At 37.5% G+C, this 15,213-nt stretch overlaps 2 protein-coding genes across 2 annotated transcripts; both read left to right on the top strand.

Moving 5' to 3' along the window:
- The first annotated feature begins 781 nt into the window (after window positions 1–781).
- LOC143391805 (olfactory receptor 5G25-like) lies at window positions 782–1,726 on the top strand. The gene is given in 1 exon segment (XM_076844558.2): window positions 782–1,726. A coding segment is annotated over 1 exon segment (945 nt).
- An 11,951-nt stretch (window positions 1,727–13,677) lies between these two features.
- Window positions 13,678–14,622, top strand: LOC143391803 (olfactory receptor 5G9). Its single transcript, XM_076844557.2, has one exon. The coding sequence runs from the start codon at window positions 13,678–13,680 to the stop codon at window positions 14,620–14,622; it is 945 nt and encodes a 314-aa protein (XP_076700672.2).
- The last annotated feature ends 591 nt before the right edge of the window (window positions 14,623–15,213 follow it).

Genomic DNA, 15,213 nt, shown 5'->3' with positions numbered 1-15,213 from the left:
TCCTGTCCCAAAGCTCTGTTCCCTCGTTTCAGCCTTCCCTCCTGTCCTTGAGACATCTATAGCTATCTTCTGTATAATTTGGCTGTTTCTCTAGAAACTAAGAGAGCAGAAAGGAGGTTACATTGTTCATACCTACATATACTTAATCTGGAGTGAGTGTAGATACCAGATTGGATTAATAGATTTTGTGGAATGTCCTCTTCTCTGAAATGGGTGTTTTGAGATAAGTAACATGGAAAAGAGAGAGGACCTTCCTCAGAGAGCCTCCACATTTCACTTCTAGCTGCAAAATGCCTGGGCATGAGCACCCTCATTTGCATGGATTCTCGACTCCAAACCCCCATGTACTTTTTTCTCAGCCATTTGTCCTTTGTGGATGCCTGGACAAATATCATCTTTTTTTTAAAAAAAAATAACTTTTTTATTCTATCTCTATATTTTTTTATGTGGTACTGATAATCGAACCCAGTGCCTCACACATGCTGGGCAAGTGCTGTACCACTGAACTACACCCCAGCCCCGCAAATCATCTTTTGACTATAGAGGACACTGAAGTACCCAGGGAGGTTCAGTAAACAACTCAGACACAGAGATGGTTAGCAGAGACTTAGCGGGTCCTCTGGGGTAGAACTCAGATGGTTGCCTGTCAGCCTACACTGTGTAAATTTAAAAACAAAAAAAAAAACAAGTAAAATTCAGGTGCAAAGCTAAAAAGCCTTTAATTAGAATGGATGATATAAAAATGTCTTATTTTTTTTTCTCAGCAGATTAAATTAAAAAAATGGATTCTGGGAATCAAACTTTGGTGACTGAATTTTTTTTCGTGGGCTTAACCAATTCACTTGAGTACCGGGTACTCCTCTTCCTGACCTTCCTCCTAGTTTATCTTGGTCCTCTCCTTGGAAACCTGGGTATGAGCACCCTCATTTGCATGGATTCTTGACTCCAAACCCCCATGTACTTTTTTCTCAGCCATTTGTCCTTTGTGGATGCCTGCTCCTCTTCCATCTCTGGTCCCAAGATGTTGACTGACATCTTTGTGGAGAAAAAAGTGATCTCTTTCTTGGGTTGTGCTGCCCAGTTTGGGTTATTCAGTCAGTTCGTAGTGACAGAATGTTTCTTTCTGGCTGCCATGGCATGTGACCGGTACATAGCCATCTGTAAGCCCTTGCTGTATACACTCATCATGTCCCAGGGTGTCTGTGTGCAGCTGGTGGCAGGGCCTTATGCCTTGGGATTTGTAAGTGCCATGACCCACACAACCTTGGCCTTTTGCCTACCGTACTGTGGTCCAAATATCATCAACCACTTCTACTGTGACCTTCTTCCTGTCATCTCTTTGGCATGTGCGGAGACCCAGGTCAATAGAATTTTGCTCTTTGCCTTGGCTGGAGCCCTGGGAGTCCTCAGTGGTGTGATCATCTTGGTGTCCTACATTCACATTGGGGTCGCCATCTTGAGGATCCGCTCTGCTGCTGGCAGGCGCAAAGCCTTCTCCACCTGCTCTTCCCACCTGACGGCTGTCTCCATCCTTTATGGGACTCTTTTCTTCATCTATGTTCGTCCAGGCTCTAGTTTCTCTCTGGATATCAATAAAGTGATTTCCGTGTTTTACACCGCAGTGATTCCCATGCTTAACTCACTAATCTACAGCCTGAGAAACAAGGAGGTCAAAGATGCATTCAGAAGAGTGTTGGAGAGGAAGAAGCTTCTTCTTGGCAGATAGAGTAGGGTTCCGATTGTACCACAGGGAAGATGTGACATGGGATGGAGCCCAGACCACTGGACTGGGTGACAGGAGTCCAGATTTTAAGATGACATTCCCTCTTTATTGTTGTCTCATTGCTAGGTCTTATAAAAATCTTTGCTCAAATTTTATTATTTCAGTGTTTTCATCAGCAAGAATGAGATTTTGAAATTCAGACTGAGATGGGGAAGATTGTATAATCATCAAATTCAGAAAATAATGCCTACATTTATGACTAGGAAATCAATATTCTTTATTAAAACCTGAATAAATGTAAAAATCATAACCTATGAGATTAACAGTACTTCAGTGCTGGTACTCAGAACCAAGTCCTGCAAGCTGGGTCTGTGTGTGTGTGTGTGTGTGTGTGTGTGTGTGTGTGTGTGTGTGTGTTTTAATTTATTTTTAAATTTTTAAAAATTTTATTTTTCTTGAGTCCTTTAAAATATAAATGGTTATATATGGTATTGTTCTGCTAGAATGGAACCCTGACACTTTGCAAAACTATCTGTATGTTTGGAGTAAATATTTTTGAAGACCTTTTACTTCCTATGCACTGCAGTGATAGTAGCACCTTGTCAGGATTCTGCCACCCAAGTTCATGATTTATGTACATAAAGTACAGCCTGGACTGCATTTTTTTTAAAATCATGAAGTAGGTATTACTATCATTATTGGTTTTTGTGTTTCTGTCAGGGCATTAATTAACATTTTAGAGATGACAAATCTGATAGCCATGAAGGGTCAATTTATTTCCTATGACCTTAATAATTGATTTCATGTTTTTTTCCCTCCAAATATAATATTTTTTCAATCCTATTTCTGTGTTCCTTTACTGGAATATAGCAAATGTTGCAAGAAATGAGGGGAATGTGTGATTGACACAGATGTAAGACTCATTAAGAGCCCCATTTTGCCTTTCCTTTGAAGACCTTCATTGAGAGAAATTTAATTTTACTCTATAGAACTTGAAGGGTGCAAGAAGCCTTAATAACCTAGAATTTCTTTCTTTTTTTTTTACTTTGTTTATTGATCATGCTTTCTACACCCAATGCTGGCTGTCTTTACCAATGATTTGGGGAAATATTTGGGATAGATGCTATTCATGTAAGGGGGTGGAATGAGATTCAATGAACTCTGCAATTGTGAATTAATGTAGCATTATTATGTGTTTCCACTATGTGCCAGTCATTATTATGCCTATTGAGTGGGAATAGAAGTATTCATGTAATTTAGAGATTAGAAGAGTTGGAAAAACAAGCGATTAAAAAACAAACAAAAATAAATTTGATTATAAAGATTTCTGTGTCAAAATATCAAAGAATCAAGATAGAATGTAAAAGGCTTTATACTTTAGAAAGAGTAGTGACAGAAATGTCTTTAAAAAGGGTAGGGATTGAGAAAGATGAAGACCATCTGTTTTTCTGGGTGGCTTTCCATGAAGTCTGCTATTTTTGTTTGGATAAGAGAAGGACGAAAGGACCCTACACAAAATGGTGACAGGGAAGTTGTGTTTCCCAGAAGAGAGATTGAAATTTGCTAAATCACTGTTTCTTCTGATTTTCAGGATATTTTCCTTTCTGCTATATATTGTGGGTGTTTTTGGAATGGAGAGGGTTGAAATAAGAGAAAGATTACTTAATGGTGTATTGGGAGATGAGATTTACTGTGAACTGTATGAGTACTAAAAAACATTATCATGTTTGTGGCTTATTAAAATTCTTGTTTCAACAGGTGATTCTTGGTTGCCTAAGACAAAGTTATTCCATTGCACGCTTTTCTATTTTTTTTTCCTCTACACCCGGAATGGAACCCAGGGGTGCTCAACCACCAAACCACATCCCCAGCCCTATTTATTTTTAATTTTGATACAGGATCTCTCTAAGTTGCTTAGGGCCTTGCTAAGTTGCTAAGGTGGGCCTCAAACTTGCAATCCTCCTGTCTTAACCTGGCACACAGTCTTAGGCTGTTGAATTTCAAAGGGAGTAGTTGTACTGATTGCTTGGGATCAGAAAAGCTTGTTGGATAAGGTTATAATTAGCACATATTTTATAGAACACATGGAATTTTGATCTCCAGTATTTCTGTATGTAAGAATGGACTGTAAGAATAGGTTAAGGAAAACGGGCCATATGTGGTCACATGGGGATGATACATTGTCAGACCATGACGAAACATCAATGCCCATATCATGGAAGCAGAAGCAGTCAAGTCATATTCTACAGGATTAAAGAAAGAATATAGAACGTGTCCAGGCCTACAGTTTCCTAAGACACTGAGATGATTGGAAAGTTTATATGGAAATATAAGTGACCAAAATATCCAAATTGGTCTTGAGGAATAAAGTTTTGGAATGGAGTCCAAAGGGGGGGGTCTTTCTCCATTGGATATAGACTTATGAATATGTAGTAGTCAAGAAAGGATCAAGAATAAGGACCCTGTTAGCATTGCAGAGATTATAGATGCATTATCTTTATAATTAGAATACACAGAGATGCTGTGCATAAACACTTTATTTTGTATTTTTTAAATAGAATACAAAAAACACTAAACTTGGAGGAAAATATTGATATCCGGAACCATGTTAAATCTAATTTTGATACATCAAAAGTCACCATTCAGCAAAGTCAGCAGAATACAACAGTCACTAATATGGTATTATGTAAACATTGTGAATGTGTAACTGATGTGATCCTGCAATCTGTATTTGGGGTAAAAATGGAAATGCATAACTCATTTGAATCAAATGTATGGAAGATGAAAAAAAAAGTCACCATTCAGTTCATGAATGCATAAACCACATAGTGGGAAATATATTTATAATACATATAGCTAGCTTATTTAGGATATATGAATTATACTGTGATTTAAAAAAAAAAGACAGGCATCCTATTGAAAAAGTACATCAGGTTAGACACTCTAATATTACAAAATTTTCACTAGAAACCAGGGAAATTACTACTAAACAGGCAATGAGATACTATTATATCCTCATTGAGTAGCTAAAATTATTATTATTGGCTCTCCTATGCTACTTAGGGGTTTGACACTATTTGCTTAGAAAACTTGGATTATCATTCCATTTTAATTGAGATGTATCTTATCAACCAAGATCACCTTACGGTGACTCTCAGCTTGACTAAACTTTAGGCAAGCTACTTCTTGACAAGAGACCTTTGACCTCCCTTTCCTTGGAATATTTACTTTAGAAAACTAGAAATTGTCCATTCTTTCTTGGTCTCTTTGAGGCGTGAATCTTTTCCTGTCCTCCTCTCAGTTATGCAATGCAGAAGTATCTTTATCAAGGACTTTGGAGTTGTCTCTTGAATATGTAATCAATCATCAAGGAAGTGTGCCCTATCCTCCAGTGTCTGAGAGAAAATAGGAGCCTAATTTTGGGTTTTGGCAATTAGTAAATGGATGGTCTAATCAAGTTGACCGACCTCCTTCTTAATTCGCCAGTGTACTCATTAGCTATCTCCAGTGTTTAAAAACTCTTCTACATTTTATTCCAGAAAAGCTGCGCTCAATGTCATTTTTCTATTGCAGTGGTTGTGAATAAAATATTTCCTTTTTTTTTTTAACTCTCTCTGGTATAATTGCATCCTGACGGTTCAATTGCAATTTGATCCCTGGTATATTTCCAAGAATATAGCAGTAAAATAATAAATCACTTGTGCAATATTTGTATCATGGAATACTAGCAGTACTATAAAATAAATGAACAACAGAGAATGGATGGTGGTGAGTGTCCATTCTGATGTGAGTGATGGTTATATGGGTATTTTTATTTGGTAATAATTCACTGAGCACTGAACTTAAGAATTATGGACTTTTTCATTCAAGTGTTGTTTGTTGGTAAAGTTTTAAAATGCAGCATCAATGATGTATTTCTTGGTTCAACACCTCTTGTTAGGATAGGCTCAGAAAATATCTGTTCTACATGACAAAACTTATTCACATATTCCAAAGCAGTGTTTTCCCTGTCTGCCCTAGAAAATGAGAGGAACTATCACATTGGCACTGGGAAGTAAACCAAGTATGAGTGGCTAAACTCAAGCAGTCTTTCAAAAAATAAATGACATTTTACCCAACTCTTAAAAAGGCAGAAAGATATTTTGTCAATCATGGGTGTGTCTGAAGATTCACGATCAGAATCAATCAGAAAACTCAGATTTAGTCGTCTGCTCTCCAGACACTTACTTTGAGACATGAGAATAAGTTTTCCGGTGATGAGCAGGGGGAACATTGTATACATTATTGTTTTGTGTAAGACTTCCTCCCAAAGTAATGCTACTTGGAAACAGATCTAGCATGAGCATTGCCCTGTGAGGCTCTTATTCCCTCTTACCTATCATATCCTTCCTACTCAAAGTATAGGGTTTGCATCCTCTGGGAACTTATTAGCCATGCAGACTTACTCTTCATCAATTGAATCAGAACTTGTATTTTAACAAGATACCAGACAATATGTAGATATGTTCAAGTCTAAGAAGAAATCTTGCACATAGCCCCAAGTTCAGAGGTTCATGTTAAGAAGATTCAGTGAGAAAGATAAGATTTTATCTAACCTGTATGAAATTCTACTGAATGAATACCCTATGGGTTTATCTAACCTAGATCCTCATTCAAGAATGAAGAAAGAAAAAAAAAAAAAACCCAATATACACTTGTGAGATAATACTCTACAATCAATGGAAAAGAAGTATACTAGATTTGGAAGAAAAACAAATGTTAAGTTATTAAAGAATATGGAGGTCGGACATAATGGCACATACCTATAATTTCAGTGACTAGTTTGAGGCCAGCCTCAGCAACTGAGTCCCTAAGCAACTTAGTGAGATTCTGTCTCAAAATAAATAAATGAATAAATAATAAGGACTGGTTATGTGGCTCAGTGGTTAAACACCCTGGGGTTAATCCCTGATGCAAAAAAAAAGTTTTAAAAAGAGAGAAAGATGCTTGTGTGTTGCACACACATGTGTGCGTATGTGCATGCATGTGTGTGTGTGTATATGTGTGCATGTGTGTTTGAGTATGTGTGTTTTTCCTGATCTAAAGAAGCTGACAATGAAGGTGATGAGGATCCAATAGCATCTGACAGTGCACATGTGTTCATGAGGATTATTGATGTCAAGAAACACCTTTCCAATGACATTGATACCTGAAATGTGTGAGGTGATTGAGAATTCCTGAATGGATAGATGAGTATTTTTAAAGATGGTTGGAAATGGAATGATATTTGATGTGACTTCCCCTAAGCATTGGTAGGTAAGCCCCAACCTGGGCAAATGTCACTGTCTACATTCTTTTGATTTCAGAGCATTTGGGCACAGTGTTTGGAGCAGGGGGTCTAAGGTATCTCCATGGTCCCTACTATAATGCCCTTCAGCTAAGCATTTCCAGAAACTTCATGGTACTTCTTGTGGGAAACCCTCAAAGAGTTGTCTCATCATTACACAAAAGTTTTCTCTTTATTTATTTGTCTTTGAAGGAGATAAGGAAAAAGGAAAGTATCCAGTGAAATATGGAAAACAAATAAGTTGACCCCAGAGAGCAAGAAAACTTTAATTTACTTCTCTCTTAACAACAAAATTCCCAAGGTATGGCAGACTTTGGGGACATGTTCTCCCAGAATGAACATGATGTAACTGCTTCTGGGGATTTTGCAATGAATGCAAATGAGTAAGACACTTAATTTGCCTCAGAGTGGACTCCTACTAATTCCTTAGGAAGATTAAGAATAAAACTAACTCCTGGAAGCTCTGACTCCTCTGTGCAGTGGCACCCGGTAAGGGTGGGGGAAGGACTGCGGGCTGCAAAGCAGTACGGTCTATACTCCACATCAATTTAATTCTTTTTGATATCTCCAAAGAAGAAAGGAACTCATTAGAAAGTAAGTGTAGGTGACACTTCACATTCATTTCTGTCTCTCTATTTACACTTTGGGAAGTTCAAAATGAATGAAGTGGATTTATAAGAAAACTATTATAACTGATGTTTAAAAAGTAACAGAACGATATTATAATCAGACCATAACTGGTTAAGAGATTGCATTGAAATCCAGCAAGAATTACTGTCTGAATATACATATATATAGAGGTGAGGATCAAGTTGAAGCCATCTTGCAGTACAGGAACTTCACTCGTCCTGAAGCCCTTGAGAGGTCCGAGGTTCCCTCCTGCAGAAGTGGTATAGTTGAAAGCCTGGAGGCTCTGAATTCATACTGGACAGTGTTGATCTCACACCACCTTCTAAGAAATACAAGCCCTGAGACTTAGATCAACACTTCACACTCCAAGCCTCGATTGCTTGCTTTGTGGGATGCAGATAACCTCGCTCTTTACCTAGACTTATACGCACATAAATATGCTGATGTTTGTAAGGAATTTGGGCAGAATCTGCTGAGCCCCGAATACTGCACAATTGCTGTTCCTAGTCTCACACTCACTGTACCCCCAAATCTTCTGTATCATGAATCCAGTCACACTGAGTCTTTAGCACTATTATGGCAGAAAGTGGTTTTCAATTTGCCACAATTTCTGTGGTCTTTGGGTACACAGCTTGAAGAGTCAGTTTTCTTAAAGGATGAGGTGGGGGTTAGAGTTCTTTTAGTATCTTTGAATTTTAGAAATCTAAAGCTCTAAAGGCATAGCTTGTAATTTTCCCCCCACTTCCTACCTGTTAAGGATTCACAGATTTTTTTTGCCTCTTCTTGGTCCTCACCCAGACTGATCGATTGTGGCTCTTTTTGTAATTGCTGCAATACTTTAAGGAATTGCTTTAGATTGTTCTTCTTGGTGTGGGTTTGGATTACTTTTTAAAAACAAAGGTAATACATTTACACTTGTCTTAAACATCTTAAAATTGTAGTAAAACTAGGATTCCATTTGATTATTCACCAAATGCATTTTCCTGATCCTTTTTAATCTCAGACTGCTAATTTGTTGTATTTTCTTCCACACTCTTGTATTATTTGTGCACGCATTTAAATAATTATCATTAAATAAAATGTTGAGATTTTTAAAATGTAATTTTGTATTCATCATTCTGTAAGTTTCTTCTCTTAAATCTGTATTTAAAAAGTGACTACGTTGGTATGTCTAAAATCACCTTATATTGAAGAGTCAGTTTGGTACAGTGTTTACTAAATGAGTATACCCAAGTTTATTTTGCTGTGATTGTTTCAGAGAATATTTATGTGGATTCCAGTTTTGCATCATTTTAAACAATGGTGGCATGGGCATCCCTGTTTTTCCCCTATGTGTGTGTGTGTCTTCAGGGTGGAGACTAGTGGAATTTTCTGACTCAACAGATAAACACTTAAAAAACTAAATGTAGCTAGTGGGAAATTGCCAGACAGAGGCCCTGAACCCTCATGTATCTTTGATCATGACTTTCATTGCCTCTTCAGAACTTCATGTTTTCATATTTATCAAAACTTTGTAGATGTGATGGGTGAAAGTTGTATATTGTGTATTGCTGTTTTAATTTGGTGTCTATTTTTAGAAAGACTGAACATTTTTCATGCTTATTGGACTCTGCAGGTCTCTCGTGGTAGGATGTTCTTGTCCATTGCTATGATGCAATTTGTTAATGGTCTGTGATAATTTATTTTTTGTGTGTGTATGTGTATGTGTTCTGGTTTTAATTCCTTGCAGTGGGTGTTGCAATGTTTTCCCCTGTCTATCTTAATTTTACATAGAGTGCACTTTCATTTAAATTTATAAGGGATAGTACAATTCTTCACATTTCCTTCATTTTTTAATGATTTTATGCTTTATTTAAGAAGACCATTCCATAACACAATAATAATTCTGTTTACTGTTTCTTGTCTTATATTGATAGTTAAGATTTTTTAGTTTTAGTAGTGTTTGGTGGATATTCAACATCACTTGTTTTTCTTTTTAAAAATCATTTTGGCTTATGGGTATCAATTTTATATAAAATAATGAGTGAAAGTATGGGTATTTTATATAAAATCAATACCCATACATAAATGATGAATTCACTGAAAGAGAAATTAGGAAAACTACCCCATTCAAAACAGCCTTAAAAATATAAAATACTTGAGAATCAATCTAAGAGGCAAAAGACCTCTAGAATGAAAACTTCAGAACACTAAAGAAGGAAATTGAAGAAGACCTTAGAAGATGGAAAGATTTCCCATGCTCTTGGATAGGCAGAGTTAATATTGTCAAAATGGCCATACTTCCAAAATTGTTATAAAGATATAATACAATTCCTATTAAAATTCCTATGACATTTTTCATACAACAAGAATAAGCAATTATGAAATTTATTCAGAAAAGTAAGAGACCCAGAATAGTAAAAGCAATCCTTAGCAAAAAAAAAAAAAAAAAAAAAAAAAAAAAAAAAAAAGTAAAGCAGGAGGCATCAAAATACCAGAACTTAAACTATACTACAGAGCAATAGTGACAAAGATAGAATGGTATTGGCACCAAAATAGACATGAAGACCAATGGTACAGAATTGAAGACACAGAGTCCAACCCACATGAATACAGTTATCTCATATTAAACAAAGGTGCCAAAAACATACACCGGAGAAATTATAGCCTCTTCAACAAATGGTGCTGGGAAAACTGGAAATCCATATGTAGCAAAATGAAATTAAACTTCTATCTCTCACCATGCACAAAAGTTAACTCAGAGTGGATTAAGGTCCTAGGAATTAGACCAGAGACCCTGATCCTAATAGAGGAAAAAGTAGGCCCAAGTCTTCATCACATCAGATTAGGCTTTGACTTCCTTAACAAGACTCCTAAAGTGCAATAAATAAAATCAAGAATGAATAAATGGGATGGATTCAAACTAAAAAGCTTCTTCTCAGCAAAGGAAACAATCATTGAGGTGAAGAGAGAGCCTATAGTATGGGAGCAAAGTTTTACCCCATTCACATCAGATAGAGCACTGATCTCCAGGATATATAAAGAACTCAAAGGACTTAATACCAAAAAAACAAACAACCCATTCAATAAATGAACTAAGGAACTGAAAAGACACTTCTCAGAAGAGGAGATACATGTGATCAACAAATACATTAAAAACTGTTCAATATATTTAGCAATTAAAGAAATGCACGTCAAAACTAATATTTCATCTTATCCCAGTCAGACTGGCAGTTATGAAGAATACAAGCAATAATAAATGTTGGAGAGGATGTGGGGGAAAAGGTATACTCATACATTGCTGGTGGGACTGCACATTGGTGCTACCACTTTGGAAAGCATGCGGAGATTCCTCAGAAAACTTGGAATGGAACCACCATTTGACCCAGCTATCCCACTCCTCAGTCTATACCCAAAGGACTTAAAATCAGCATAATATAGTGATGAAGCCACATCAATGTTTATAGCAGCTGAATTCACAATAGCTAAACTGTGGAAGCAACCTAGATGACTTCAATAGATGAATGGATGAAGAAACTGTGGTATATATACACAATGGAATATTACTCAACATTAAAAGAGAATAAAATTATGGCATTTGCAGGTAAACAAATGGAGTTGGAGAATATTATGCTAAGCAAAGTAAGTCAACCCTAAAAAACTAAAGGCCAAATGTTTTCTCTGATTAGTGGATGCTGATCTATGATGCTGGTGGCATGGGAAGAGTGGGGAACTTTGGATTGGACAAAGGAGTGAGTGGGGAGGGGGCATAGGGGTAGGAAACATGGTGGAATGAGATGGACATCATTACCCTAGGTTCACGTATGATTGCACGAATAGTACGTCTCTACACGGTGTACAACCAGAGAATTGAAATGATACATTCCATTTGTATACACTGAATTGAAATGCATTCTGCTGTCATGTACAACTAAGTAGAACAACAACAATGACAAAAAAAATGGACAGAAAAAAAATCATTTTGGCAAATTTTGAGCACTTCTCCATATTTTAAAATTGGATTGTTTCATTAAAACTTATTGTTGATTATGATTGGAATTGTTGGAATATGGAGTATTCCAATTGTTGGAATATGGAATATGGAATATTGGAATATGTTGATTATTAAAACTTATTGTTGATTATGATTGGAATTGCATATTCAATTTTGAAATAGTTTGGTGAGTATCCTTACTCAATCAGCCTAGGAAAACCAGGAGTCAGTCTATTTTCTGACCAAATCAGCTTTATTGATCCTTTGCAATGAGAAAGACCACACAGCCTAAGAACTGTCAGTGTCTTACTGAACAAAAGAAAAATGGAGTCATTGACAGGGGTTGAGTTTAGGTGAAAGTTATATCAAAAAAGCATTTCAAGAAGTTCAAAGCAAAGCAGAGCTGAATGCAAAGGAATCAATCTCAGCTAGAAATAAGGCAGATACGAGACTCTGTTTCCTTGGAAACTGTAAAGTTAAGATAGATGTGGAGTAATGCATCCTTAAGCCCTCTACCTGACACACTACCTATGTGGAAAATCCACCCTGTTTCCCTATGTCAGTGACACAGATCCTTCAGAAAGAATGTTTCATCTACTGAAATAAATTTGATCCAAAAAATTTTACTAGTTGTGTGAAAAAATAGCAATCTTTCAAAGGAGAGGGTTGTTGGAACAGTTTGTAGCTACAGCATATGGATGGGATAAACACAGTCTCCTCCTAACTTCACAGTTGGTTTGACCTTTGTCTGTTAGACCAGCTTGAAGTATGGCCAAGCAGGTACTTACTTTCCCAGTGAGAGCAGAAAAACTTTTAAAGGAGAAAGTGCATCATTACGATGGACTCCACAAAATGTATTTTTTCCAATTATTTAGTTGCTTACTTCTTTGTTTCAGTAAAAGTTGCCTAGTGTGTGTGTATATATATACATATATATATGTATATATATTTTTAATATTTATTTTTTAGTTGTAGTTGGACACAATACCTTTATTTTATTCATATATTTTTATGTGGTGCTGAGGATCGAACCCAGGGTCTCGCACATGCGAGGTGGGTGCTCTACCGCTGAGCCACAACCCCAGCCCGCATAGTGTATATTTTGCTTTGCACAAATCTTGAAGATTTCTTGCTAGACTTATTCAGTTATTTTATCAGTTCAAACTTATATGTATTTTCCCTGTTATAATTTATATGTAATTATTTTTGATTTTTCATATTCATCTATTATACTATTTTTGAACTTTTATTTTTAAAAAACGTGTCTCATTTTTTTCTGTTTTCTTCTTCGTTTGTTCTTTCTTTTCTGCTTGCTTGCAGGTACTAGGAATTGAACCCAAGACCTCACTCATGCTAGGCCCTTGCTTGTACCACTGAGTTATATTCCTATCCCTTCTTCTAGATTTTTCTATGTGGATAATTATCTTGTCCACAGATGGTGCCCATTGTTAACAAATGATGAATGATTCTGAAGTTTTATCATTGCACACATGTATTCACCGGGGATTTCTTTTCAATAAACAATAGTTCTTTTTATTTCTAGTTTGAAACACTTTCTGACAGTATCATTTTATTAAATCACTTATTCAAATTTTATTGAAAGAGTCGTGCTTTTCCTTTAGTCTATAAGGGTAGTGAATGATTGCATAGGTTTGCTAATACAGAAAGTCATCTTTTCTTTTTTTAAATATTTATATTTTAGTTTTAGGTGGACACAGTATCTTGATTTTATTTTTATGTGGTGCTGAGGATTAAACCCAATGTCTCGTGCATGCCAGGTGATTGCGCTACCACTTGAGTCATATCCCCAGCCCCACAAACTTTTCTTAAACATCCATTTTCTCTTTAAGTCATGTTACTCTCTAGCACTGTGATACATACACGTGATTGGCTAGCATTTTATTTAGACTTCTTTTTTTTAAATCAATTTTCCTAATTTATTTTCCTCTGCCTCGTGTTATGGTTTTAAGATACTGCATGCCTTATGAATTCTTGACTTTTCTCACCACAGACCCACACCTACTGATGGCCGATGAAAACCGCACAAGGATCACCGAGTTCATTTTCATAGGCTTAAAGTTCCATCCTCAGCTGCAGGTCTTCCTTTTCTTGCTCTTTCTGCTTTTCTACCTCGTCACCATGACGGGGAACCTGGGCATGATCATCCTCATCCGGGTGGACTCGCGCCTGCACACCCCCATGTACTTCTTCCTCAGCCACCTGTCCTTCGTGGACATCTGCTTTTCGTCCGTCGTGGGTCCCAAGATGCTCACCGACTTCTTTTCGGAGAGGAAGGCCATCTCTTTCCTGGGGTGTGCCCTGCAGCAGTGGTTCTTTGGTTTCTTCGTGGCCATCGAGTGCCTTCTCTTGGCCTCCATGGCCTATGACCGCTACGTGGCCATCTGTAACCCCCTACTGTATTCGGTCGCCATGTCCCAGAGACTGTGCCTACAGCTGGTGGCCGGACCCTACGCTGTCGGCTTCCTGAACACCATGACTCACACCACGGCCGCCTTTCGACTTCCCTTCTGCGGCTCCAACGTCATCAATCACTTCTTCTGTGACATGTCCCCCCTCCTCTCCCTCGTCTGCGCTGACATCCGCGTCAATAAACTGCTGGTTTTCCTTGTGGCCGGAGCTGTCCTGGTGGTCAGCAGCCTGACCATCATCGTCTCCTACTTGTACATCTTGGTGGCCATCCTGCGGATCCGCTCGGCCGAGGGCAGGCGCAAAGCCTTCTCCACCTGCTCGTCCCACCTGACGGCCGTGTCCATCCTGTACGGGACCCTCTTCTTCATCTACGTGCGCCCCGGTGCCATCTCCTCCCTGGACCTCAATAAGGTGGTGTCGGTGTTCTACACGGCGGTGATCCCCATGCTGAACCCACTCATCTACAGCCTGAGGAATAAAGAAGTCAAAGCTGCCGTGGGCAGGGCCATCACCAAGGGGAAGTTTTTCATCAAGAATTAAACTCACATCCAAGAAAACAGAGCAAAGGAAAAACCTTCTGGATGTGATTCGACTACCTGGGGCCAAACCTTTTGCAGAATTTGGAGGGAGGGAGGGAGGGTGTCATCTCTCCCTCCACATGATTTTTATTTTACTATTTAATATTTTAAGCTCCATCTCATCATGTCCCTATAAATGCTCAAAACTCCTAGTCACTCAAGAGTCAGAATATTTCTACTTCTTTTAAACATCCTTATTACTGGAAACACAATAAGACTCAATGCACGGTGGAACCACATAGCTGGTAATACAGCTATAGCAGTTGGAATAATGTGAATATCCATTGCAGCAACATATGTTCTCCATCCCTTGGTGCAGAACTAAAAATATCAAATGCACAAGTTATTTAGGTCTATAAATGATCGTTTTTAACTGAAGGAATTTCTCATATCTATTTTAAAAATCATATTTTGTGAAGACTTTCTTTATTTTACTTAAAATAAAATGTTATAATAATTCCAAAAAAGAAAATATAGAGAAGCAAAAGAAGAACACAATAAAAGTAAAAACCCTGCTGGGCTTGGTGGCGCATGCTTGCAATCTCAGGGACTC

Source organism: Callospermophilus lateralis, chromosome 2, assembly GCF_048772815.1.
Source record: "Callospermophilus lateralis isolate mCalLat2 chromosome 2, mCalLat2.hap1, whole genome shotgun sequence".
NCBI classification, from domain to species: domain Eukaryota; kingdom Metazoa; phylum Chordata; class Mammalia; order Rodentia; family Sciuridae; genus Callospermophilus; species Callospermophilus lateralis.
Note: the sequence above shows the minus strand (reverse complement) of the source record. Positions and strands in the feature narration are given on the sequence as shown.